General features: G+C 39.4%; 2 protein-coding genes across 3 annotated transcripts in view; one reads left to right on the plus strand and one right to left on the minus strand.

Moving 5' to 3' along the window:
* The window catches only part of ATM (ATM serine/threonine kinase), a 75889-nt gene extending 70372 nt beyond the window's left edge, over positions 1 to 5517 (minus strand). The window contains exons 1-5 of one of the 2 annotated variants that reach the window (XM_075742270.1): positions 5232 to 5517; positions 3492 to 3593; positions 3293 to 3405; positions 1900 to 2045; positions 1328 to 1492 (exon numbers count right to left, since the gene is read on the minus strand). In XM_075742270.1, the coding sequence (XP_075598385.1) occupies positions 1328 to 1492; positions 1900 to 2045; positions 3293 to 3405; positions 3492 to 3563 (496 nt within the window). In that variant the 5' untranslated portion in view covers positions 3564 to 3593; positions 5232 to 5517. Of the gene's footprint in view, positions 1 to 1327; positions 1493 to 1891; positions 2046 to 3292; positions 3406 to 3491; positions 3594 to 5231 lie in introns of those variants that run through there. The other variant, XM_075742271.1, reaches the window with a different exon arrangement.
* On the plus strand, positions 5489 to 27881 carry NPAT (nuclear protein, coactivator of histone transcription). Its single transcript, XM_075742272.1, has 18 exons — positions 5489 to 5760; positions 9072 to 9190; positions 10795 to 10855; positions 11213 to 11285; positions 11771 to 11811; positions 12867 to 13097; positions 13599 to 13683; positions 14851 to 14983; positions 15469 to 15560; positions 15644 to 15731; positions 18162 to 18258; positions 18774 to 18902; positions 19679 to 21364; positions 21839 to 21954; positions 22048 to 22156; positions 23198 to 23255; positions 25076 to 26231; positions 27664 to 27881. Exons 1-18 carry the CDS (start codon positions 5724 to 5726, stop codon positions 27739 to 27741), a joined length of 4389 nt encoding a protein of 1462 aa, XP_075598387.1. The 5' UTR covers positions 5489 to 5723; the 3' UTR covers positions 27742 to 27881.
* Positions 27882 to 27976: the final 95 nt, after the last annotated feature.

Below are 27976 nucleotides of genomic sequence, written 5' to 3' on the forward strand. Positions count from 1 at the left end.
TTGCAAGACCTTCCACAGTTCTTTTAGCATGGCATAAGCTGCTGGGCGAGCCTCCAGTCAACTTGCAGTTGTTTCTTTAAAATAACTAGGACATATTGATTCCCCCTACCAGGCCTATACAAAGGTCCAATGTAGTCTACTTACCACACATCTCCAATCTGGTAGTTTAAATGACAGTATGTGTGCACATTATACATATATATATATATATCATAGAACCATAGAATGGTTTGGGTTGGAAGGGACCTCATTTTAATTATGTTTGCATTTCATAGAATAGAACCATAGAATCTTTAAGGTTGGAAAAGACCTGTGAGATCATCAAGTCCAACCGTCAATCCAACACCACCACGTCTACTAAACCACGTCCCAAAGTGCCACATCTACACATTTTTTGAACACCTCCAGGGATGGTAACTCTGCCGCCTCTCTGGGGAGCCTGTTCCAATGCCTGACCAGTCTTTCAGTGAAGAAATTCTTCCTAATACCCAATCTAAACCTTCCCTGGCACAACTTGAGACCATTTTCTGTTGTCCTTTCGCTAGTTACTCGGGAGAAGAAACCAACACCCACCTGGCTACAACCTCCTTTCAGGTAGTTGTAGAGAGTGATAAGGTCTCCCCTCAGCCTCCTTTTCTCCAGACTAAACAATCCCAGTTCCCTCAGCTGTGCTCCAGTCCCTTCACCAGCTTTGTTGCCCTTCTCTGGACACGCTCCAGCAGCTCAATGTCCTTCCTGTACTGAGGGGCCCAAAACTGAACACACTTCCACTCAGTTCAAGTCGCATGCTATACCATTACCCAACTTTTTAATCTTTTTTTTTTTCTATTTAAAGATTAAGCTTTCTATTTTTTTATTTACATGCAGTATGTGATATAACAATGAATCAATGCTTTTTAGGACCTTCATGAGCCAACAAATCTCAGATAATAAAATTTAGTAGTAATACATTAACTATATCAAAACGATACCAGCCAATATCTAATAACTTGTAAGCAACTGCACACCAACACCAGTTTTACTGGTGCACACACATTGCATGGATTTTTTATACATTAAGTCCTGTGGAAACAATGCATACATGACCTGATTGTGTCTAAGTACATATGCTTCAGTAAGCAACAGAAAAACTGTATGCAGAAATAAAAAAAAAATCAATTCCTAATCTTTGCTTCTTTGTTTATTTCAACTGTCTTCAAGGCTGACACTATTTTACTCCATGGTTTGTGCAGCACCTCACACAAATGGCCATCAAACAAATTAAAATGCACCTAAACATACTTCTATAATAGCAAAAGACAATTGTAAGTAGGCTTAAAAATGTTACCTGACCACTGCTGCTGGGATATCTCACACCAGTATTTCCTTACTGAGAGGATATCTTTTAGAAGTATACTACTACAGTCAGATCCATAGGCAGCACAACTTGTTGGATCTCTTATAATTTCCATGACATAAACCAGAAGTTCTTGACATTTCAGTCTGGGTCCTCCTACATGAAGAAATAACATGAGACTGTAATTAATCCAAAGTATGCCAAATAAATCTGAAATGAATTGTTTGTATATATTTACTTAAAAATAAAAACCCCCACCCTAGAGTTCAGAAACAGTTCTGTTAGGAATCATCTTCTTAAACAAACTGTTTCTAAGAAAAAAATTAATTATGGCAGGATGCATCAGTTATATACACATTGAATAATAAGAAAAAGGCACTGTGAGCATCAACAAGGACAGAGGAGCACAAAGGACTGATTCACATGAACATATTTAAATCGTCAACACCTGGAAGGGAGCAAGATGAATCCCACCCTGGTAATTTACTTCAGAGTAAAAATTCAAAGTTGAAAGCAAAGCATCAAAACAAAACAGTAATTATATATGAATAAATATTACTGACTTTTATTAGCACATCTGATGAAATATTTGACCAAACTTCCAACTTCTTGCATCTTTTTCTGTCTGGTAGTTTGGGTTGAAGCAGATGCATTTGGTTTTGTCAGTTGGAGGTTTTGCATTTCTTTCTGGAAATACTTCTGCAGGACACTTCAAAAATAAAAGAATATTGATCAAGGAGCTGCATATTTATAACTAAATTAAAATATGTAAATATTGTTCTAGCCTACAATGTCAGTGCTTGTTCTTGCAATTCTAATTATCAAAGACTAAAACCAACTGAAATAGGTAACAGTCTAAGCATGATGCAAATAATCTATAAAAGGAGCTGTAAATTTTAAAGATAGTCCAGAAGCAACTTGAATAGGAACCAAACTTACTTTAAACTTTGCATAACGCTAAATATACAATTTATAATTAGGACAAAAAGCAATGCTAAGTCTTTTTATTTATCCTGCAACATTATACAACAAAATAATAAAGAGTACTCTTCATTGTTTTTATTGGGGAAAACCTTCAAGTCCTATTTCTCCATAATTTAAAATTAACATATAGATTAGAGTTTAGATCTAAGAATAGATTAAACTTTTTACTGGCTTTGTCACTGGCAATTACTGTAGATTTTCTGGCCTGCTATTTATATTCAGTTTAGAGTCTCTATTTTTGTATTCCTCCTATGTATTTCTAATATATTATTGACCATTTCAAAAGCAACATATAAAATTTATCAAATTCTTATTATGATATTTTTGGTACAGCTATGAAACACAAACCATTCCAATGCTGTCCAATTTAAAAACATAACAGAAAGCTGACCAGACACTAGCCTATGAAAACTAATACTTCAGATGCACTTTTAACATGCAATTTAACCCTGGTCCCAGCTGCTCTAAGAACTTACACACTCATACTCAGTCCAATCTTGTAGCACACCTAAAGCAGGTCTTATCAAAGACGGGCCTCTCAAACCTCAGCACAGCTTCTTTAATTCACAGGCCACAGTCCTTCTATTGTGTCTTGAAGAACTCAGTAATACAAAAAAAATTCTAATGAGCTATCTATAATCCACATATGAACTATACGCTGAAAAATCAGATACCGAGGATAATTTTCAATAAAATAAAGTAACTACTACTTTTGCAAGGAAAAACGACCACTCAATCATCAGTTTCCTAGCAGTTAAGTTTTCTGTATATGATAAGTGTTGCATTTTTGGCATTTTATATTTTCTTCCTTTAGAGACTAACATAAGTAATTTCTTGTTTACAAGCTGACAAGAAGTCTAAATCAATTTGCAGAAAGATAAGCATTAAAATAGGCCTGATAAACAAAAGAATCATGTTCCATGTAAGAAAATTGCAACCATTCACAAAGAAAAAAAAAAAAAAAGAAACTACCCAAACATAGCATCCCAGTTGAGTTGCTTTCCTTGTTTAGAATCAGAATTCCGGTCCAGCTGGAGAACTGTTTCAGAATCACGTAGCAGTCGTTTGAAATTTTCAATTTCCTTCTGAAAATGTATGTCAAGAAAGGGAATTATTAAATTATTCCCTTCATTGCTAAATGAGGCACACACACCAAAATAAAACTTGTTACCCTTCGCTCCATAGCTTTCTCATTTTCAAGGCGACGACAACAAATGAGCAGATCATGTAATGCAAGGCTCATGGTTCAGTTTAACAGAAGAGTCACTTGTATCTGCAAACAGAAGAAAGGGATAAAACAGTAATTATCTTATTTAACACAGAGCCAAGTCAACCAGTCCAAAAATTCGGAATGCAATATATTGAAAATCCAGTATCAAACACAACCACAGTGTTATTTCACTGGAAAGCTCGTTCATCTCTGTGTTAGTCTTACTGGTCACAAGACCACAGCAAAGTCTCATGTCAAGAATGTAATCTACTCCCACAGGCAACAGTTGTAGACAGTAACAGCAGAGACCTCCTTCGTGTAACTCCAACTTCCTCCCTTTGGAGTGGAAACAGAGTTGGTCAGACAATACAGAGTGAAATAAGATTACAATGACACAGAACTGAGTACATTCAGGCAAACAGCACTAACTTTCAGCAGCCAGCTGTTAGCAGCAGCTGTCTTAACCTGCTGCTGCAGAAGGTGGCACTTTGAAAACTCTCCTCCTCTCTCACATCCTACATTTTCATCAGCATGCACTATCACAGTGACAAATCCCTCTGGACTCAACATGTCAAAGGATGCTCGAGTATCAATCGTAAGAGGAAACAACTTTTTCCTTCCATGACCACTTAAAATTATGCTTCATCTTCAACTGGAAGCTGGAATTAGCTAGACTTTGCATTTCTGGTTTACATAAGGTTATGCTGACACAGATGACAACAATGACATTGTATACAACTTCTATGCTTCTCCTTTTACCCCTTTAAAGCAGGCCTAGGAAAAACTCTGTCTGAAAAAAACACAAGTTGAAAGTAACTCCAAGCATATGCTGCTGCGGCTACAATAAGCAATCGAGAATGGGCGTTCACGATGCATAGCACTGCATCTTGAGCACTTAAGTGAGAATATAAAAATACCCATTTAGACCAATACAACTTTAAATATCTACTGTCTTAGAGTATATTTATTTCCTTTGGCTTCAGCCAAGATCAGGCTGGGACTAAGTATGATCAGAGATATGGTGTCTGATCAGGTGTGTATGAAAAGGAAAATGTCCTAAACATGAAGGCTGGCTGTACTGTACAACTGAATTCATTTATACGATGAAGTGCTCCTCTACTAAGTTGCTGCTTTTGCTGAAAAAGAAAGGAAGAAGCAACTTTCTAAACACTGATGGCTTCTAAAATGTTGATGGGCTGAAAAACGGTTGACTGAGAACTGTGGCAAGATAGGTTGTATGTTGTAGGGAAGGGGAAGAAGTCAGTTTTCTCGTTTGTACTTAACACTATTGCAACCGTCACAATAACAGTGAAGAATTTCTAAGGCTGAATCCATCTACTCTTTCTCTTCCTAGTTACACAGTTCTTCAACTATCACGTTATGACTATGTTCCTCCCCTAGAAAAACTGCACAAGGCAAGGAACGAAACACCCCCACCCCCCCCACCCCCCAAAAAAAAAAAATCACGGAGAAGCGTTTACTAAGCAGCTGTAGAGCCGCTCACACACATGCGTACAGAGCAATTACAACTAACGGGCGCCATCCAGCCGCTCCTACACGACAAGCTCCGGCTCCCCGACACCCCCCGGGAGGCCGCCCCACAGTACGCGTGAAGCGCCTCAGGGGCCTGCAGTCGGGCCGCCGCCCGCCCACGCCGCCGCCACAGCGGCACGCCCACCCCGCCGAGCCCGGGTGCCTCACCTCAGCCGCCCCCGGGCAGCGGGGCTAAGGGCTGGGCTCACCACCCGCCCACCAGAACTCGAGCCGGGCAGGGGAAGGCCGAGCAGCCCCTCAGGGCCACGGAGCCTCGGGCGGGGGAAGGCCGCGTCGCCCCCGCGGCCTAGTGAGGATCGGAAGAGGAAGGCAGGAGCGGGCCCACCTCCGAGCGGCGTGGCGGGAGCCGGGCACCGGGAGCTGGCCGGGGAGAAGGGCCGGCCGCGGCTGCGGTGCGCGCCCACACCCTCCTCCCTGCGGTGCGGGGCGGAACGGCGCGCACGTGCGGCAGCGGCTGCGGACGGACCTGGAAGCGGATGCGCAGCAGCGGCGGATTCCGGCGGAAGGGGCTGGGCGCGGCGCTGGCTGGCGGAGTTTCCGCGCCTTCGCCTCGGTGGCGGGGCGCCTGTGCTGTGCCTCCAGGAGCTGCGTCCCGCTGCCTCCCTCCGTCCTCCCCCGTTCCCCTTGCCGCCTCGGGCCATGCTGCTGCCGTCCGACGTGGCCCGGCTGGTGCTGGGTGAGTGAGCCAGGGAGGGCGGGGCGGGGTCGCCGCTCGCCCCTGAGGCGCGTCGCGGACTCCCGGGGCGGGGGAGGCGGTGGCCGCGCTAGGGGCTCTCTGCTGGGGACTGTCAGCCGCCGGCAGCGCCTTCGGCGCGGCAGGAGAATGAAGCGGCTGCGCCCTTGACCCTCGACTGCGTCGCGCTCGTCGTCCCCCCCCCCCCCGGGCTGGGGTTGTTACCGCCTCTGCCGCCGAGGCGTAGCCCCGGGCCCGGCCGTCTCCGGCTGGCCTCCCGCGCCCCTCCGGCCCGGTCTCTGGCGGGAATCAAACGCAGCTCGATCTTGACGGACTTTCGGGCCTCAGGAGCTGCCGCGGGCGCAGGGGAGGCCGCCAGGCCGTGCGGGCCGGGCTGTGCTGCTCCCCGGCCGTGCCTTGAGCTCAGGTTCTCCACGGGTTCGAGTAAATGTGGTGGACGCCCATGTCCACCTACAGACAGATGCCTGGTGAATGGCGTTTAATAAAGTGTCTGATTACAGGAGGAATAGAAGGGTGATCCAGCGTACCAGAGGAGGGTAGGTTAAGGTTCACCTGGTTTTTCATTCCTTCCCTGGTTCTGTCGCCTGTGAGGATGCGTTGAGAGTTCAGGTTTGCTCAGTGCCCGTGGAAAGCACAAAGTGTGTTCAGGACGTTGGCAGCAGACAGTGAATTTTTAAATGACTTTGTTTCAGATTATTTGGATACTGCCAAAGATAAGAATAAATAGATGGTAATAAAAAAATGACCCACATATTTAAGTCTCATACGTAAACACCTGTTGGCACAGGTTGCCAAGATTTCCGGGCAGCTTGCATTGTGAGATTCTGTTTTCAGTTGTCCACAATTCTTTTGAATCCAAAGCCGTTAGGGATGAGTCTTTTCTTCAGTGTTCCTCCAACACAATTAATTTTTAAATAGTACCCAAAATGTTTGTTGTTACTGTCTTGAGAAGGCTAGTAAGAGATGCAATGTTTTTATTGTTGTGAAGTAATAGAGGATTTTTAGAAAATCCATGCATTGTAAGGGAAGATTAAAAATCATTCAAGGGAGATCTCTCACTGTACTTTTCTATAAAAAAAATAGTTAAGTTACAAGTTTCTGGGTAGAAAGCTTATCTCACGTGGTTACCAGAGACTTGCAGACGTAGTATGCAATCTTGGCAACATCACATGTACTAAGGATGATCCATCCTATCTTGTGTCTGCTGAGACATGGGGCATGCATCATGTCTAGAAAACTGAGCAACCTAAGGTTGTAGAACAGGATGTTCCTTGTAGCTATTTCTGTGTTCTGATAGGGATTCCTCTTCCATGAAGCATCTCAGAATTTGGGCAGAGAAACAGGCTTCCCAGTGTAGCTCTTCTTCCATATTTTCTTTTTTTTTTTTTTTTTTTGTCCCTCTCTAGATAAGTCTTTCTGATGCTGTGAAGGTTGATGAATATTGGTTTAAAGAGCAAAACTAAAATGATGGTTCACCCACAGAAAAGTACATGAGAAAATCTATCTTCTTCTAACTAATGTAAGAGTGAATGTGTACTATGAATTAGACGTGTGTCTTTACATTTCTTAAGATAGAACAAAATATTGAATCATTCCTAGTTCAGAAGGTACTGTACCTTTTGTGCCTTTCATTTGGATTTGGTGACATTAAAGGTTGGGTACTGTTATGTCATTGTACGGCGTGTGCACAAGCAGTTCAGTTCAATTACACAGAAGATCTTAATCAGGCATTTTTAAACTTTGGAATGCCTTCTTTTGCAGGAAATTGGTATATGTGCCAAATGTGCCTGCATGCAAGCATTTGGTCATCCCTTGCAGTACTGTAGTAGTAGGTTCAAGAAAGAAAAATTGCAACTTTTTACATAAATGTCCAGATGAATTTGGTTTTTTTAAGAACAGCCATATGAGCACAGATCAAAGCTCCATCTGGCCTAGTACCTCACCTTCCATCCTGGCCGATAATGGATGGTATAGTGGGTAGGAATAAGACTGGCATGTAATTGTGTTTCCCCAAAACACGCTTTCAGCTTCCAGCAATTTGTGGCTTGAGAGTTTTCTAGCAAAAGGTATTTTAAAAGTTAAATAGGACATCTCTTTCCTTTCCACAGGTACCAGTAATGTTTTCTGTTGGATAGGCCAGCTCATACATCACAATGTATTAAACTCACAGTGGTTATTCCCAGACTGTGTTGAACTTTCAAGTTTGCTTATTTTTGAAGACCTGAACAAGGGCTTATGTGTCTGAAATATGATCTGTTTTTTCCAGCTGTATTTGGATCTGCTTGAAAGATACTTGTCTTCATGCAAACTTAAAGGCTGCATTTTTCTATAGGCATTCCTGAACTGAGGTGGACCATTTGGGGGTTCATTGAAAAAGATACGCTAATGTGTATATATGTTGCATTGTGTAGTTAGACACATGTTTTATCCTTCCTTTAAAACATTGTGTGTTCAGTTCTGCTAGAAGCAAGAAGGAAGAGACATTTTCTTTTGTGGCTCTTTGTTCCAGAATAATTCGTTCATATTGGTCTATTTCTATCTTTTAATGTTTAGAGTATTTGAAGATTAAAGCAGGGCTTAAAAAGATTGATTAAAGCAGAACATATTTGCTGAGGAATGGAATTTTTGAAAAGTAAACTTTTTCAGTATATGCCCAGGTAACTGCTGAGCCTTGGGGTGTGTACAGAGTACAAGTTGCAGCTAGTTCATCTATTCAAAATGAAAATTACAGTAAATGTGAGGAAAAAAACCCTTTTCTGTTATTAATTTTTGTACAATGCCAATTTTTAAAATAAATCTTATGCACTGTTGTAACAGCTGCACAGGTTTTACCTGTTTTGAAACAGGAAGATGCCTGGAGAGTAATTGTTACATAATGCATTTTATTAACAAAGTATTGTAGAATTCCATTTAATTATCAAATTGGGTTGTTCAGCCCATGTGAGAGTTAGTTTGTTAGCCTCTTGAGCCAAGAACATTTTTTTCCCTGTCTGTACAGTACTATCTGTCCTAAAGATCAACCAGAAATTGTTCATATTGCCTCACTTCCAGTCTTGAATAGTTTGTATATACAGTGTAATATCAATAATATTTTACGCTCTTTCTGGTTTTAACTATTAAAGAAATATTTTGCAAGGTATATGTTCTTTCAAAATAACTTCACTTTCCTTTAACGTACAAATCTTCCCTTGATTATTTCAACACTGTATGCAGCTGGTTATGTTAATGCTTTGATACCTATTGAGCAGAAGTAATGAATGAAATAGCAAAATTTTCTATCCGATTTGTTGCAGGGTATTTACAACAGGAAAAACTTCTAGCTACCTGCCGTGAATTTATTTTGGAAAGCTCAGATTTGAAAGAATACGCAGAGCACTGTACAGAGGATGGGTTTATTCCAGCCTGCTTGCTGGTGAGTTTGTATTTGCAAAGCAGAAAGTTAAATTGTCTTGTATCCATGGAGAAGAAAATTGAGATTTCTCAGTGTAGCAATTACTTCTCAAATGCTGCTTAAAATGTTTAGTTAGATCGTCGCCTCTGGTTTTTGGAATTTATTTTGGTTTGCATCCTGTGGTATTAGCAGTTATTTGGTTTCTAATATTTAATCTTACTAAGAAACATTTAAGTGTAAAATATGCAAATTGGTTTCAGCATATTATGTTTAGACTGCTTTATAGCTTTGGGGTTGATTTATGGAAAGGTGTCGTGAGGGTTTTATTGATTTCAGGGCTACTCTTGCAATTTATTGGAGGTTGCTTTCCTAATCTTAGACATGGCAACCAGTAATGTTCCATTTCAAGTACCTGTTAAATATTTAGGTAATGAACCTCAGCTTTATCTAAGGCTACCAAATTTTGTTGACAAAAACTGTGTTTCAGTTCAGCTTCCTCTTTGATCGGTATCATCTGCTTTGTCCCAGGTGAAATGTGGAATTTTGGGTGTGCATAAATACAGTGTGTAGCTACATATGCAGATATGTGCATATAGCTACAGATAATTAGATACTTTGCATTTTTAACATATATGAAATGGGATTTTTTAATATAGTATGCAAATTATAGGGTTTAGATATCGCTGTGTATCAAACTTTTAACGTTTATATGTGCATCTTCTTCCTGTTTTCCATTTCATTCTTCTAATATAGCAGTTAATTATATGGACTGGGATTTTGTGCACAAAAGATTTTTGTGGAAATCTTTTCTGAGATGCAAGGTCTTGATGCATCTGTTCAACTTATTTCATTTATGAGTGTTTAGTCATCTGTACTTTAGCGGTAGGGAATTGAGAACCAAGCTATGGCCAGAAAAAAATTAGAAAGAAACAAATGTAAATAGATTATCCAGATTCTTAAAGCTTTTAATTATCATCCTTTTCTCTGTATAAACATTTTTCCTGTTTTTTGTAGAAAAGTTATGATATGGTAGCATCTAAGAAAAATTTCTCGCTGCAGCTCAAAATACTTACAATGAAGGATTGTACGTGTAGAGTTCCCACTAACGAACAAGACAGTACAACAAATGATAGTGGTGACCTTAAAATCTTAATTCTCTTTGTTTCATCTAAAAGAACAAGTAAATATGATATGAAAGTTAATTCTGTATGACTGTTAAGAATTTTACTTTAGACAGAAGTTCTCTTCATGTTTGCATCTTAATGCATGTTGCATTCCAGGATGATACATACTCATTACTCTGTTACAGCTCTTCATCATCTTATTTTTGTGGGTTTTTTTCCATAATAACAAAGGTGAGTGGAAATGATGCAGCTTGAACTGCTATACTGGTGTTGTGCAATGAGATCAAGCCCTTCAGATTTTGTATACATAATGGCATTTTGTTCCATAGATTGCTCTCTGCCTAGTCTGAGACAACTCAGCACCAGCAGCTTAAAGTACAGTTCCTTGTGTTGGAGGGTCAGCATGGTGTAGTCTTCTAAAGAACTGCTTAAATATAATGTGATACAGCAGATGAAGTATGAGTTATTAGTGAAGATTCTAAATCAGTATTTTTTTTCCAGTCCCTGTGTGGAAAAAACTTGACAACTATTCTTAATGAATATGTAGCCATGAAAACAAAAGGTAAGCCTTCAGAATGAGATTTTATTTTATTTTTCGTATTTATTTGTTGTGAACTTCTTGAGGAAAAGGTAAAATCTCCTGGTGTTTCAAACATCATTTAACTTTAGGTGTCTAGTTGCCTTCTTAATATTCTGTTAATTACAGAGCCCTAACTCCTAATTTAAGAACTTTGATATGAACACACACTCATGATTGATACAGTTCTCAGTTTTAGAAGACTAAAGAAAACTGAGGCAAAGACATTCATGATGAAAATTTGTCTGAAACGCTCCATAATAATTATTTTGTTTGTGATTTTACTTTTTCTCAACATGTATCTGGTTTAGGCATCTAAATTTTTTTAATTGTTTGTTTTAGAAACAACAAATGAAGTTCCAGCGATGATGTCATCTCTGTGGAAAAAATTAGACTATACACTTTCTCAGATCAGGTAATATAGGTTTGAAATCAAGGTGGTGAAATTTCACTCTAAGAGTGAGTCCCTATGTTGATCAGCTCCCCTTGTCATTGTATGAGAATGGTTTTGCTCTCTTGCCTCCTAGAGATGGTGAAAAAGATAGGTATGTGAGAACTGATAGTCAAGTAGACATTTCAAGATTTTAAGGCAGGACGGGCAGATAAGGAGGGCTTTAGTGTGAGTATATGGCCGTTCTGTAATACAACAATATACTATAACTCATTTAGAATCCGATACCATTGTGGTTACTTGATCAAAAATACAACAGTAAGCTTCATTTGAAGATCTGTGACCATTGTTTGAAAAAATAAAAATAACAATCAGTAGATTGAAGCTTTCTGAAATAACGTGTGATTGGGACCAGACTGGCATTAACTATATGGTAGATACCGTTGCAATGTGTAGCTGAGTGTTTCCATTGTGCTCTTTGTATTTATGTCACCTGCTTCATGTTTCAGGAGCATGCAGAATTCCACAGGATTTTCTGCTAATCAAAGGAGTAAGTAACTGAGCCAATTCCATGGGGTCAATGGGCTTTATGTTCAAATTATCTGTTTTGGCAAAAAATGGGGGAATGCTGCAGCAATCAGTAACACATCTGTACTCTTAAAATGTTTTCAAATCTCTTCTGCAGTGTGTTTTTCAGCATGTCTGTTGTCTTCAGTGCAGTCTGTGGATTACTGTAATGATCAAGAAAGGAAAATAAGAAAAGCTGCGCTTTTTGCAAGGGGCTTACATTCTCTATGTATCATTTTCTTCTGTGCTGAAAACTTTTTAGAAGTTTACACAGTTAAAAGGTTTAAAAACTGCTGTTTCAGTCCTGAAGTTGTTGACTTAATTTGTGGTTCACAGAGGAACTGAAAACATAACCAGTCTAATTATGGTGCAGTTTCATTTCTGTAGAAGGGGAATATAAAAATGTATTACAATCTTGAAACAATTATTTTTTATGCATACAAGCATATATCTAAGCAAAATATGAAAAGATACTTGTTCTATCTAGAATTGTTTCTTTCATTAAGAAACCTGTCAAATGAATTCTCAAAAAAAGAAAGTTATTTTACTTAAAAATAAATTTTTCTTTCTGTAGTACTTCTACTGAGTAACCTATGTGAGAAAAGTGTGTGAAATACAGGTAGTAATTGTTCTTGGATCTGAGATTCACTGAATCAGGTGGTGTTCTGCTGTTTAAATTTTCAGATATCTGATAAATAAATGCAGACTTAGATTGGTTTAGCTATTTCATTTACGGTCAATTATATGAGTAGTAGTATGTAATGAAATATTATTTTGGTATGATTTATTCCTGCAAATACTTAAGCAGCAAGCATGGTTACAATATCTATGTAAGTTGGCTGTACTTCTTGAATTACTTGGGCTCAAAACTGTAACACAGAGGACAAAGATGGGTGTTGCTTACTTTTTAAGTCTCATGAATTAGTTGTTGAAGCACAAAAATGTTTAAATGGTGCATCCTTAATTAGGTCTTGAAAAATCAGCAAACTTTTAAAATTCCTTTATCATACATTTTCATCTTGTCTTTATTATCTCCAGCACGTACAAGAAGTGGAATTGTAGAAATGAAAAGACAGAGAATGCTTCAGCAATCAGCTGCTGCGAACTCAGGATTGTTGTCGGTAGCCCATCAGTCAGGGCCACAGAATTCCTCTTCTGTTGTATCTCCTCAAGTTTTGCACAGGCCAACAATAAATCAAAGCATGTCACAGACAAGACTGAATACGTTGTTTGTACATCAGTCACAAACCCAAGAAAACAAGATCAGTAGTAAGTTGCATGCTTTTTTAAACCTCTATTTCTGTGAAAAATCTATGGATATAGGTGGAAGGTTTCTAAAATCAGGGCTAGTCATCTTCCACCAAAAAAGTTTCAGAAAACTCATGCTTTTTTCTCCTAGCTCTCCAAACTGGTTCAGGTGATTAAAATAAAAGGAGCCCCCCCCAAAAGAAATGGCTCTTGCATACTTGCTTGCTTATGTGAGTTCAGAGATCAGAAGTGCATTAATTTGTCATTCTATCCTGTGTTCTCACCCTCATCCAAAACTCTTGTTTTACCAGATAGGGATGATCCACATCAAGTGGATGTTTTTCTTGGAATATATTTAAAATGAATGGTTCTCATTTTTGTGATAACACAAAATTATTTTGTCTGAATTCCCAGGAATCGATTAGAACATAATAGTAATATGTACATTTCTGTAGTGCTTTAACATCACTGGAAAATGTACTAGCATCACGATCTTTTTTTTTTTTTTTTTTCTTTATAAAGCGGGAGATCTCATACACATTCAAGTTCCAGCATCACAAGAACGAAAGTTTCATTCAAACTTGCTTTCTCCAGGAAGACGAAAAAGGTAAACATTGGTTGTTTTTTTGGTTTTTTTTTTTTTAAGATCATTTAAAGATTATGCAGTGTTCTGTCCTCTAGTGTAAATTTTCTTGGATGGTGGAGTGTTTCACATTTAAGATCCACTGAGAGCAGCCAGTGTGTGATGTTTTACAAAGGAAAGGAAAGTCAAAGAACTTAACATTAGGCTGATAGGAGGCTACTTATGCTTCTTTATTGCATATAGCCGGTCTTTACATTATTCCTGTATTAGACATAGGCAAATACTAAATCTCAGGCTCGAAGATATCCATATATCCTTCCAAAATATCCATACCAATTATGAAAATTCTCAATATTGATATAAATGTGCATTTTGTCTGGTTTTAACTTGGAAATACTAGTGGCCTCAGAAAATTTTGTTGGCAAAAGTTTTCACTAAAAGTGGCATGAACAACTGTTCTTGAACTAGTTTTGCATTTTTTTATTCTTTGATTCCAATGTCCTTTTGTTTTTAATGAGTTGACTGGTCTCTTTGTGTCCTGTTTGTTGTCTTTGTCCCTGACTAAATCCCAGTCGGTGGTTTTGTGTATCGTTTTTCCAGATCCTTACTCATTTATACCTTTTCCAAGTCCTCTCTATTCATGCGTGAGTTTGTTTTGTATATAAGTAATTTTTGTGCCATTGCTGCTTGATGGTTTCAGAACAGCCTGCACTGTGATTTTCTATAAAAGCATTACATTTCCTATTCATCATGTAAATTCATATGCAACGTAACATTTGTTTGCTTCTTTGACAACAGCTGTTCCTTAAGAGATCTTTATTTTCAGTGGTGATGCCTAGATCTTTTTCTTGAGTGGCAGTTAATTAGAACCTGCACCACCAGTTAAAGTAACGTGTACTGGAGGGGGGGAAAATACTGAATAGTGGGTATGGAATTCAATTTGCCATTGTGCTGTTTACCCACAGTCTATATATTCATTTGTAACTTCTATGAAGTCAGACACAATATATGCGTATGACATAATGAAAGACGTATCAGCTTTTATTATATTTCCAGTGTGTAGTTAATCTTCTGTTGATTAGAATCTTTCATTTGCTGAGAAGGAAGAGAAACACTTGGTTTACTGACCATTAGGTCTATTGTTTGCTATGTTCTCACAAAATACATCATAAATTTTCTGGAATGTTTCAGTGAATCTCAGAAGAGGAAAAGCATTGCAACATCTGGACCTCTTTCAGCAGCTAGAAGTTCTCAAGACCCCGATGAAGTAATAATAGAGAAAGAAAGTGAGCCACTTGAAGAATTCATAGATGGTAACTTCCCAGTGAGTATATACTTATGGAAGGTATTTACATTTAAGAAACAAATTCAGACTAAGGAGAACTAGTCTTTTACATGTTGTTGGTCTTGGGTATTATAGACATGAACTTTAGAAAACAAATTTATTGTATTGTATTTGAACTAGCTCTTCTGTATACTAAACTAGTGAGGATGCCATGGCTATGTAGAGGGTTTTTTTCCTTGATTTATTGGCTTTGCTAAGACACATGTAAGCTGCCAGAATACAGGAATTTTTTAGAGAATGGAAACCAGAAAGCACAATAAACCTTGCTGTACTTGAGGAGAGAGGTAGTACAGGAATGTTTTGGTATGATTTGCATAGTAATATTGTGCAGTCACAGATTGGCGCTCTCTCTCTTATAAAGTGTTCTCTGTTTTGAATTTTTTTTTCCATTAAGTTGGAAATTCATGCTGCGTTTCTAGTGATGATAAAAATAGAAACCTGACCACTTTAAAACTGTTTTCCAGCAACTGGTTATTGAAAATGCCAGAGAAAAAATCTTGAGCAACAAATCTCTTCAGGAGAAGCTTGCTGAGAACATTAACAAAATCCTGGGCAGGTAATAAAAGGAACCTCTAAACTTCGTACATATTCTTATTTGATTTATTTTTGAATTCTGAACTAACGACTGATGTGTTCCAGTGATGGCAGTGTTGCTCAGGCCCCTAAACAGACAGACAGTGGTCCCATGGAACAGGAGACTTCAATTGATGAAATCCTTGGACTTCAGGTAGGTGTGGATTGCCCTGTTTATGTTTTTCCAAGACCAGACACATGAGGATGATCATTATGGGAACTATGCTGAACCTCTCTCTCGTGTCTGATAACTGAGATTGCTCTCCCCTTTCTGGTTTCTTTTTGTTTGTTTGTTTTACAATACAGCTAAGCCTATCCAATGGCTAGCTTCTACCCAGGAGCAGTTCTACAACTTCCCTTGCAAAGGCATTAACTCTTATCTTATACGGTGGTGGGCAGGCTGAGGACCTGAACTGACAGGATACTAGTATTTTGCTGGGGTTAATTTTGAGGCAGTTTAGCACTCTGAATTCATTCCCAGTGGCTGTACCAGGCAGCATAAGCATGCAGCAGGGTCAAATACCAAGGGAGCAGGACCGCTTCTAGCAATGGTTAGCTGTTAATGTTACCCTCAGACTGAGATGGATGTACGCTGTCCCACAGTCACCAGCTGCCTGCTTGTCACTGGGTCTTTGGTACCAGTAATTGGGTACCAGCTTCTGACTGGAGATCTGATCAATAGCCTTGTGAAAGAAAAAGGAATTTAAAAGATCTTGTGATCTCCAAACATGTTCAGTCTGATTTGATTTTCTGATTTGCTGTAAGATAAACATGGATTGTCTAGTATAGCAAGAGAAATTGTCTTTGAGCCTAACTAAGGGTGCTTTTTCTTCAAATACAGTATTTTCTTGCTTTTGGAGGAAATGTACATTTTGCTTCTACAAAATATGCTTCTAGTGTTTTCCCTTCATTCTCCTACAGCCCTTGAGCTGGCAATCACAGAGTTATAAAGGGCTCTTAATGAGGGAATTATAATCTTCACAGCCCTCATGAGTTACCTGTTTTAAAAGTAGAGGTGTCTGGTTTTAAAACCTATTTTTCGGTCACTTGGTGATTTTTTTTAGGTCAATTTTTGTCAAAATACGGAACTGAAAAACTGTATTCCATTTTCCAAGCAGAACAAAATCAAAGCAGCTTCTTAATTTAGTTAAAGTAGCTGAGACAAAATAATCAAATAATCAAGCATATCACATGGAATATGCACCCTTACAATCACCATATGAAAAGTTGTAGAGTGCTTAGAAGATCTCCAGGAAGTCATGAGAAACTTTGTATTTGAACACGTGAATATGTACTGAGTGCCACACGCATTTTCTTCTGGGGCTGCTGCCAAAAGGGTCAGCTTGAAACGGGAACATTAGAATAGTGTCCTATGCAGCTGTGCCTTCCACCTGTCTTCCACAGAAAAGCAGTTGGAAGTTACATTAAAGAACATGTAATGGGTAAATGAAATAAAGCTTCACTTTACTTAGCATTGTCTACTGCACCAGTACAGGTTAGGGGTTGACCTGCTGGGAAGCAGCGCTGTGGAGAAGGACCTGGGAGTCCTTGTGGACAACAAGCTCTCCATGAGCCAGCAGTGTGCCCTTGTGGCCAAGAAGGCCAATGGTATCCTGGGGTGCATTGAGAAGAGCGTGGCCAGCAGGTCGAGGGAGGTTGTCCTCCCCCTCTACTCTGCCCTGGTGAGGCCACATCTGGAGTTCTGTGTCCAGTTCTGGGCTCCCCAGTTCAAGACAGATAGGGAACTACTGGACTGGAGCATCTCTCTTGTAAGGAAAGGCTGAGAGAGCTGGGTGTGTTTAGTCTGGAGAAGAGAACGCTCAGAGAGGATCTGATCAACGCTTATAAATATCTAAAGAGTGGATGTCAAGAGGAAGGGGCCAGACTCTTCTCAGTGGTGCCCAGTGACAGGATGAGGGGCAACGGGCACAAACTGGAACACAGGAATTCTGTCTGAAAATGAGGAAAAACTTCTTTACTGTGAGAGGTGACCGAGCACTGGGACAGGCTGCCCAGAGAGGTTGTGGAGTCTCCTTCTCTGGAGATATTCAAAACCCGCCTGGCTGTGATCCTGTGCATCCTGCTCTAGGTGATCCTGCTTTAGCAGGGGGGTTGGACTAGATGATCTCCAGAGGTCCCTTCCAACCCCTACCGTTCTGTGATTCTAGATATATCCAAAATCAAGAAATTAGGGTTATTTTGGTCATTTTTTTACCAGTGGTTGGCTAGTGCAGGCTTACGGCATTCGTACCACCTGCATGAGCTTCCAGTGTAGCCCAAGATTTAGTCCTTCTTAAATGATGTTGCTCATTATGTGGAGAATACTCCAGGATGCATGTGCAGGGTGTAATGTCTGACAAAGATGTTTGGGGAACTTTATTTCTTAAACTTAAATCCTTAATATTTTTTAACAGACACTAAATTTGTGGCAGAAATGTTTCTGGCATTAGTCTCTATGTTTCTGTGCTGACCAGAAGTAATAGAACTAAAAACAATCTGACAAAACCCAAAAATTCTTGTATATTTTTCTTTTAAGTTATGAAAGCAACTTTCTAACAGTTCTGTGTATCTTGTCTTTTCTCAGGGTGAAATTCATATGTCAGAAGAGGCTATACAGGACATTCTAGAACAGACAGAATCAGATCCAGCTTTTCAGGCACTCTTTGACTTGTTTGATTATGGTAGGGTATATTATACTCAATTGTACTGTTACTATAAAGCATCATGAATGATGAGTTTTCCTAAGCATTGCTTGAAGAAGCAAAGGTAATTCAGCGAGTCTCTTTTGCAAGAGAAATGGACTCTATGGCACCTGTGTCCGTCAATTCAGAATTAGATTTTTATATACATTTTTATGTGACAACAAAGTACAGCATTTTGTGGCTGAAATTCTGTTTTTGTGCTGGCTCAGTGATTTATTACTGTTATTTTAGACTCTTCTGATTTAAAGGATTATGGTTCATACTTGTTTTTCTGTGCTGCTGTGAAATTTTTTCTGTTTGTCTGATTAGGGATAGACTCATAAAATATAAGGATGTTTTTATGCTATTTCTGGATTTGTAACGAATATAGACAAGTAGTTCTTTGAGTTTAGGATGGCATTTCTTGAATTTGAAATCTCCATTTAAAATGTAATAATCACTTTGTGTGTGAAATTACATATTTAATCATTCTTCATGGTTTATTTTGAAAATAGGAAAGAGCAAGGTAAACAAGAACTTACCTGCTGGTATTTCTGGTCAGAGTGGAGTAGAAAATGCAATCCTGGTGGATGAGGATAACCTGGAAACACTTGAGAGTTCTTTAGGAACAGAAGAAACTAGATGTAGGTTGTTGGGGTTTTTTTCTTTAAGATCTCTTCTAGTCTGTTCACTTCTCATTATGATAATATTTTCAGTTAGTTTGTACATTTCAAAGTCTTTCTGTTTTCAGTCGTAATATCCAATCTGACATTTACATTGCATGAACATATGGATACACCTAGTCTGTTAGAAAGTTTCAGTCTACTAAATTTAGCAGTAGTCTGTCAGCGTACTTATAAGTTGTACTTGATAAGCTCCTAAATGAAACCAGAATACCTGCAAATCTGTTTTCTCATTGAAAACAAGAGATACTTTGCAGTATTCATTGTGAAACACACAAAGATAATATTTTAAATTTAATCACATGAATCTTTTCTCTCTATTCTGTAATGTATTGGTTAATTAATACACAAAAAGAGTCTTACTCCAGACAGAAGGTATGTTTAGTCTGTCTACCCCATTCTTAACAGTAGTCCGTCAGTAGCAGATATTTAGTGAAAGTGTATGAGAAATAGAGCCAAGAGGTCTTTACGCTGAGACGTTTTTTGTGCTTCTGGAAATCTGATTTAGTGACTTGAACCATTTGCTTATTATGTGTACGCTTATTTATGTACAAATGGATTTGCCAGATTGCCTAGTGTATATAACCATACGTTTTATATACTTTCCACTCAGCTTGAAAGGAAGGATGAGTAGCATTATTCCCACTTAGTTTCATGTGAACTGATAAGTTGCTTCTAAAATGTTGTAAAAGGATCATCTGTTCTAATAATTATGGAACTCATTCTCTGTTTTACAGGTGATAATTCTAGAGAATCACTATCCTGTAAAGGTTTTCCGTTAGAAGCATCGTGTGCCTTGAAGACCAGCATTAATGATGATGATACGGCTAAGAAAAATACAACCAACGAACAGTTGCATGGAAACTGTAGACCAAGAAAGCAGACTGAAGTACTTAAAACCGTTACCCCTGAACGTATTGGAGAGCTTGAAATTGCTTTTGACTCTGTGCCTGGTTTGACTGAACCTAAGAGACAGAGTTCTGATAGCGAATGTAATGAACACTGTGGAGATTCTTATGATAAAAAAGAGTCATCTGCATTAGTATCTGAAAATGAAAGAGCTATGGAAATTGAAAAAGGCCCCCTAAGTCATAGTACTCAAAGTAGTCCTAATTTAGAGTATGTTCATTCTGGTAGTCCGCAGATTTCTTTGATTTCATTGGCAGAATGTACTACAGCCAGCGAAAACAAAACACATTCTGGAAATAAGTGTCACTTATCACCAGACACATCACTATCTGAAAAAACACTTACTGAAAGCCCTTCTGACGGGAGCCCTGGCCACAGCATACTGCTGAGAAAAAACAATTCATCTATTTCTAGCCCATCAGGAGATGCAGGAAAAGACCAGTCTGTACCAAATGATACAGCTGCCTTACCTGTTATTTTACAGGAGAACTCTAGCCACCATTCTAACCATCAGGAACAGAGTACACAGTCAGACTGTGCTGCAAGATCTGCAGTGAAGATTTCACATCTCGACAAAACGGAGCTGCAGCTCGAAGTCGTTGATACTTCCAATAAACCATATTCAAATGATCATACACTTGATAAGCCTTGTAAGAAAGATTTTAATCTCCCTTCAGGATTGTCAAACTCAGAGGGAACACAAGGGGAAATGCAAGAACCTTCATCTTCTACAAAAGTAGATGCTGATAATATATATTTCTCTTCTGGTGATGATGCATGCACAGAAATTTCTGTGGTATCCACTGCAAATAATCTTACTACATCTGAAATAGGCCACTCTCCTCTCCCAGAAACTGCATCCTCAACAGATGAGTCAGGTACTGAGCCCAAAAGTATAAGCAGTGTATCTTCTAGTAGTCAGCCAGTGGATGTTGATCCTTCTAATATAATGTCCCTCAAGATCATCATCAGCGATGATCCATTTATTTCATCAGACACGGAGTTAAATAATGCTGTGTCCAGCATCACAGGAGAAAATTTGCCGACTATAATACTGTCTTCTCCAGCTAAATCCCCAACCAAAACTGCAGGACTGTCCAAATGTCTAACTTCAGAAGACACAGAAAAAAATGTGGATTCAGCTTTAGCAGAGCAGAATCTTCTTGTGCTTAGACCTAAGGATCCTGTGGTCACCTCAGTTAACACTCAGAACGAAGACTGCACTGTTTTTTCAGTTGCAGGTACAAATAATCTTTCCAAGGAAGGGGGATTTATACAGCTGATGCCAGCAACAAGCACAGCTTTTGGGAATTCAAACAACCTTTATATAGCCACCTGTGTGACTGATCCAGCTACCTTGGGCACAGCTGTAACGCCATCAAATGTGGTTGTATTGCCTGGCAATTCTGTACCGCTTCCTGCCCAAGCTCCAGCTGTGCAACAGTTACGGACTCCTCCTAGATCCAGCAACGCATTTGCGGCAAACCAGACTGTCTCCCCAAACTTCCCACAAGGTAATCTCAGTGTTTGAAAACGACTGAAAATGTGGTGTTTGTGTGGTGATTTTATTCCTTTTTTTAAGTGCTTTAAAAGTAAATGATTTTTTAATACTGCTCTATCTGCCCCTTGAAACTAGCCAGGAGTTATGTATTTTTTGAGCATATTAGTTGCTATCAAAAATGAAATAAAAACCATGAAGAGTCATTGACCTGGGTTGTCATACTTCAAGCTTAATTTTGAACCATTTCTAAAAAGGGAAAACAGGCTTTAACTAAAGAATTTGATATAAATGAAAAATAGCTCTGGTACTTACCCTGTTGTCTAGTAATAATCCGTAGTAACATCTGTGAGGTTTTTCTAAAGAGCAAGAGCTTTTCTTGCTATAGATTTGACCATGCATAATTTCAAGAAATCCTGGCTTGAATCTTTTCTTTCCAGTGAAGTATTTTTAGTTTCTGTACAGTTTTAACACTTTGGTATTTTTTTAGGTTCTGCCATTATAATTGCGTCTCCAGTGCAACCTGTTTTGCAAGGAATGGTGGGAATGATACCTCTCTCAGTAGTAGGACAAAATGGAAATACGTTCTCAGCACCTGCCCGCCAGGTAGCATATCACAAATGAAGCTTTTCAAAATTAAAGCTGAAGCAATAAGGAGTCTTTTGGTAGATTGTAATGGCATATTTTGGTTCTTTCAAGGTTCTACATATGCCTGTGGCTAATCCAGTGTGCAACAGAAGTGTCCCAAAACTTCCCATCCCTCCCAAATCACAAAAGATTCCTGGAGCAAGAAACAAGACTAATACAGGTACCCACCCTGCATTCTTGAGAAGGGCAGAGGTAAAAATGGGGGTTCTAAAGACAGGTCAGTTCTGAGTAATAAAGTTTTATAAATACTGATGCTCCTCTGCCAGGTAACTGCTGGGATGGCTTTGAGAGAGGCCTGTACCTGCAGTTAGTAACTGTGTTTGCTTACTTTACAAAGAAGAGCTCCCAACGTATGAAATAATTCCAGATTTGGGATCAAGCTTATTTCCAAAATTTAATGTTCCAAGGCTCTGATGCAGTTTTAAAAGTTTACTTCTCTTTATATTTCTGATTATTTTTCACATTGTTGCTTGTAAGCACAGTTTACTGCTACCATTGAAACCAAGCCACACGGTAACAAAGAAGTTATTAGAAGAGTCAGCAATTCTAAACATATATTAAATATTAAAGAAAATATTTAATAGAAGTGTTGCATATGTATACAAAAAAATGTACTCTGCTGTTTTCTCTTTGCCGTTTCAGATACACACTTCTGTATGTTCATTTGATTGAGACCTTGCTTCTTTAAATAGCAAATTGAAACAAGACTGGAGTTACATTCATTTCTCAGTGTTGGGAGGGGGTAAAGAAAAATAATTGAAAATATAAAATAAATTGAGTTATAAGGACAACTTGTACTTTAGAGTAGGCTTACACATGAAAATAGATTCAAATTGCAAATTAAGAAAAAAAGCTAGGATTGTGTAGTTTGCATTCTGGTTTGCTGATGGATAACTGAGAGTTCCCTGGGTTATTTCCCTTCTACTTGGAAATCCCTGCTGTACATTTCTAAATCCAGCACAGTTGGTGTTTGCTGCCTACACTTAGATAATACGTAGGCAAGACAGCTTCTTGTTTATACTTAGTTGGCGACCTTTGCTAATGTATTAATGTGTAAACTTTAAAATTACGAAAAAATGGCAGAGTTTTGTTGCTGGGTTTTTCTTTATTGATTCTCTGTAAGGTGGAATGTCATTGTACTAACTGTGAGATGATTTACTTGGAATGCTGTAGTTTAATAATACTTCATCTGTTGTTCCAGGAAAACTAGTACCAAGTGTAGTCGAGCCTTTGAACCATACAAATTCTCGAACACAAAGGTCAGTAGTGCTAGGTATTCAATCTTGCTTTCTTTTTCCTGCCATGAATGTCTTTGTGCAGTATTAGTGGAGAGGAGAGCAGCTTTTTTTAACAATGGCGTAAGCAGTACTCCCTTTATTTCCTCCTCTCTGTTTGCCAGCAGTATTGATACAGATGGGTGCTAGTACTGGTGTGGCCTGTGCTAGAATTTTGCTGTTACTGTTCTTACGTTAATTTTGTATGGCTTATGTGTTTATCTTTCCTGTCTCAATTGTCAAATACAAATTGTTTGAGTAAGTCCAAGCTCGGAGAAATTGTCTGTTACATTTACCAGGAGATTTTAATGACTAAAACCCTAATTTTTAAATTTTTTTTTCCTTCCCCTTTTCAGCTGAGTGGTACCCATGGTTTTGTAGTATAGCCTCATTGCCTTTACCACTCTCTGGCCCAAATCCAGTAGAGCTTGTTAGGTTGGGTTCTGCATCTGTGTTTCAGCTGTGCAGAATAGAACACCGCATGGTCATTTATAAAGTGAAAAATCAAAGAAATATGGTGAGGAGAGCAGCATGCTAACTTGCTATTGATGGATATAACTTAATTGCTGATTGGGATAGGTACTAGTTTTCTGTTGGCCAAGTGAGAGAGAAGGCGGCGAGGTTTCAGTAGTAACTCTCCTTATCATTAATGGGCTTAAGAAACAGAAGGATGTTGGAATGAGCAAAAGAGTGTAGGAGGAGACGAGAAGTTCAGTTTAAATATTAGAGGTGAAACATTCTTTTACTGTAAAAATAAAACATACTTTAAAAAAAAAAAATTACCTATTCAGAACTCAGTTAAAAAGTTGGAAAAGTGGAGGAAAACAGGAACAATAAAGTCAACTTACTAAGAAAAAAATATATACCGGGGTATACAGTATACATGCATGCTAAAATCAGTGATTTTTAGAAAGCCACAGAAGCAAGATTTTGGATAATATCACTTTGATAATTCAATTTTCTGCTAATTTTAATCGATCTCCAGACAGATGTTTTGCATAGCAAAGAGAGCAAAATGTTCCCTGTAAAGAGATGTAATTTCTCATTTCTAATCTTTACCTTCTGTGTCATCTCAAATTTCACGCACGTAAACCCATACCGTCCTTACCACCCATACCTTTACCATCCCAAAGTTAATTTGACTTTTCCACTTAGAAATCATAATGGCTCATCTGCATGGGAAGAGTCTTACTAGCCGAGATGACTATGCAGAAGTTTCTCTTGGAAATGCAGCATAAGCCAGAGGGCACAGACATAACAGTGGTATGAGCTGACAGAAGCATTTTTCTTTTGACATCGCTATAGTGCAGTGGGGGCTTTTTCACACTAATGAGGCTGGTTGTCAGGTGGAGACCAAGTCGTAGGGAGTTTGTATGTTCTTGTTCAGGTGCCCACTGAAAGCTTTTTGTCTTGCTCTGTATCCCGTCACCTACAGCAAATGCATAGGGGAGAGTACAAGGCATGCGCATGATAATATTGCCCAGAATATTCTGGCAGCCTCTTAGCAGTGTCAGTTCCAAGGACTTCCAGGGCCACAACAAGTATTCTGGGATGGACTGTCCTGTCCTGAATGCGTGTGGTTTCTTTTTGAACTCAAGTAAACTATCAGCATCCACAAATATCCCAGGGTAAAAAAGTTCCCAGGCCTAATTATATGCAGTGTCCAAACCTTGATTTGTTTTGAACCTGATGCTAGTTTTACTTGATGCCTCTAGTTCTTCCACTGGAAGATATGGCAAATAGTTTCCTTTTTGTTGGCTTGTAAGATCAGGTATGTTGCTGAAGTGTTTTCATCTCCTTTTCAGGACTGGAAATTCAGACAAGCTTATCAGTGCAGAACTAGGAAGGAAAGTGGAGGAGAACTTACCTGTTGCACCGGTAGAGAGCACTAGCTCAAATTCAAGACAAAGTGAAAGTCACAGGAGAGTGCTTTGCTTTGATAACGTCCTACCTGCTCCAGGAGGAAACACCCAAATTCAGACTACTAAGAGTTTATCCCAAAAAGAAAGAAATGAAAATACTTTATTTGCTGTTGACTCCGCATCATCCTCTGCTAAGGCACAGGGAGCAAAGAGAGAGAAAGATAAAACGTTGCCTAGAATTCTGTGTAAGCCGGAAGTTGGTAGCAACAGAAGCACATCTGCAAAGGAACCGCAGCCCGACCGGAAGGTGGCAACTGCAGGGCTTCCATCAGATCCCTTCCACAAGACTACAGCAAATAAAGAAAACGAATTACGAAGGGATACCGATGAGAAACAGAAGAACCAGGACACTGCCAAACTCTCAAATGGACAGCAAAGTGTCAGCTTATGGAATGAGAAGACGGTTGCTTCAGTGCAAGAGCTGAACAAAAAGCAAGGGTCACTGTCAAGTGGGAATGGCAAATCTTCTGTGTCTGTTTCTTTGGCTTCGAAGGAGCCAAAGCGAGAACCAGCTAAGGTTTCCAACCAAGGCCTTTGCCTGTCAAGTCCGTTCACTAAACAATGTGTGGAAATGTTGCAAGACATTCAGTGGCATAGCCCAACAAGTAAAACAGCTGAAAACGGAGAATTGCCAGTACCCCGTACACCGTCTGGAGTTGGGGACAGGCATACAGATGATACTACAGATAGCGTACGGACACCGACCTGTCGGCGCTTCAACGAGGATAGCACAACCCCTAGAATAATGGTACCCCCTGCCACGCCAGACTTGCCTGCCTGCAGCCCAGCTAGCGAGACGGGTAGCGAAAATAGTGTCAGTATGGCTGCGCACACACTGATGATACTGTCACGGGCAGCTATTGCAAGGACTACCACTGCAACCCCCCTGAAGGACAATACTCAACAATTCAGATCTTTAAGGAGCACAGTAAAGAAAAGGAAACTGGAGGACTTGAATGAGGGTGAGAGAAATTCTCGTTCTGCAAATAGAAAAGACCTTCAAAGCTCTCCAACACCATCAAAAAAGAAGAAAATAAAGGCAAGTACAGGCACTTATTTTTAATTTAATCTAAAAATATATTAGACATCTGTATATATATATTATTTATAATGGGATGGTTCAGAGGTGCTAGTCCAAATCCCCGACATCCTATTGGTATTTGTCAGTTTTACTAACTTTGCCTCTTGAGCCTGCTCTGGACTAACGGTTTTCTTAAGATTAGTATAGTCTTTAAATCACAGAAACACAGGATGGTAGGGGTTGGAAAGGACCTCTGGAGATCATCTAGTCCAACTCCCCTGCTAAAGCAGGATCACCTAGAGCAGGATGCACAGGATCACGGCCAGGCGGGTTTTGAATATCTCCAGAGAAGGAGACTCCACAACCTCTCTGGGCAGCCTGCTCCAGTGCTCTCACAGTAAAGAAGTTTTTCCTCATTTTCAGACAGAATTCCTGTGTTCCAGTTTGTGCCCGTTGCCTGTCACTGGGCACCACTGAGAAGAGTCTGGCCCCTTCCTCTTGACATCCACTCTTTAGATATTTATAAGCGTTGATCAGATCCCCTCTGAGTGTTCTCCAGACCCAGCTCTCTCAGCCTTTCCTTACAAGAGAGATGCTCCAGTCCCCTCATCATCTTTGTAGCCCTCCACTGGACTCTCCCCAGTAGTTCCCTGTCTGTCTTGAACTGGGGAGCCCAGAACTGGACACAGAACTCCAGATGTGGCCTCACCAGGGCAGAGTAGAGGGGGAGGATAACTTCCCTCGACCTGCTGGCCACGATCTTCTTAATGCACCCCAGGATACAAGTAACTTTGACTAACTCTCTGCATAAACCTATGAAAATCAAATTATTTCTCTTAAAATTCATATGAATGAATTTCTAAATTCTAACTTCAGACTAAGTTTCTAAGTGGAATGTGGGAATTAGGCCAAACTGAAACTAGGCCTTACCAGAATTCAAGCTATTCTTGCATCCTTGCTTACCATCAGGACCAGGAATCCACATTTTGTGTATTCCCAGTCTCTGTAGTCTGCAGCCCCATGCTTTTGATTTGGGAGTGTAATGGCAAATAGCAAAGGTGTGAGACATGAAAAGGTGTATAGACATAATCAAAAAGGAGACACAGTATGACTTCATAATTCACCATGCTTAGTTTATAGCATAGTCCTGAAATACTGTGACTGAAAAACACTCACTCACTCGTACTGCGTATGTGAGAAGAGCTGAGCCTGGCTGAAGTCTGGCTGGGCAGCTGCTGAAGCCGAGGACTTGGCTTGTCCCGTAACTATGCCATTTGTACTGGGGGTACCCAGAATGTACCTGCATTTCCCTGTCTGATTTCTGGGTGAGCTTTGTGCAGTTACGCCTCTAAGGTAGATGGAAGGATGAGGAAGAAAGGAATGGTTACAGACTCCTCAGTCTCCCCAGATTCTTGGTATTTAACAAAACTGTTCTTTTCCTCTCCTACAGAAAAAGAAGCTACCAAATTCTTTTCCAGCAGGAATGGATGTGGACAAGTTCTTGTTGTCATTGCATTATGATGAATGAAAAAAAAGTTCAAGTGTGACTGCCTAAAGCTAGGTGGTGTTATGCTGAGGTTTTGCATGGGAAGAGAAGTTAGTTCTAAAGAGTGAGTTGCACTTTCGGTGCACTGAGGTTTCACTTTATAGCAAAATCATGCTGTTTCTGAAGCAGGTTGCTAAGTGTAAATATCATTGAGTTGGTATATGTTTATTTTTGAAAAAGCACTTGCGTAATTATAGAGCCATTTAATTTGCAAAAT

This window comes from Balearica regulorum, chromosome 1 (genome assembly GCF_011004875.1).
Source record: "Balearica regulorum gibbericeps isolate bBalReg1 chromosome 1, bBalReg1.pri, whole genome shotgun sequence".
Lineage (NCBI taxonomy): Eukaryota > Metazoa > Chordata > Aves > Gruiformes > Gruidae > Balearica > Balearica regulorum.

What these genes read in the sequence shown, in the direction of transcription:
- NPAT (XM_075742272.1), top strand. Translation starts at nt 5,724, where the DNA reads ATGCTGCTGCCGTCCGACGTGGCCCGGCTGGTGCTGG. An exon ending in ATTTTCTGCTAATCAAAGGA is followed by an intron (nt 11,812 to 12,866) that starts GTAAGTAACTGA and finishes TATTATCTCCAG; the next exon opens with CACGTACAAGAAGTGGAATT. An exon ending in TCTCAGCACCTGCCCGCCAG is followed by an intron (nt 21,955 to 22,047) that starts GTAGCATATCAC and finishes GGTTCTTTCAAG; the next exon opens with GTTCTACATATGCCTGTGGC.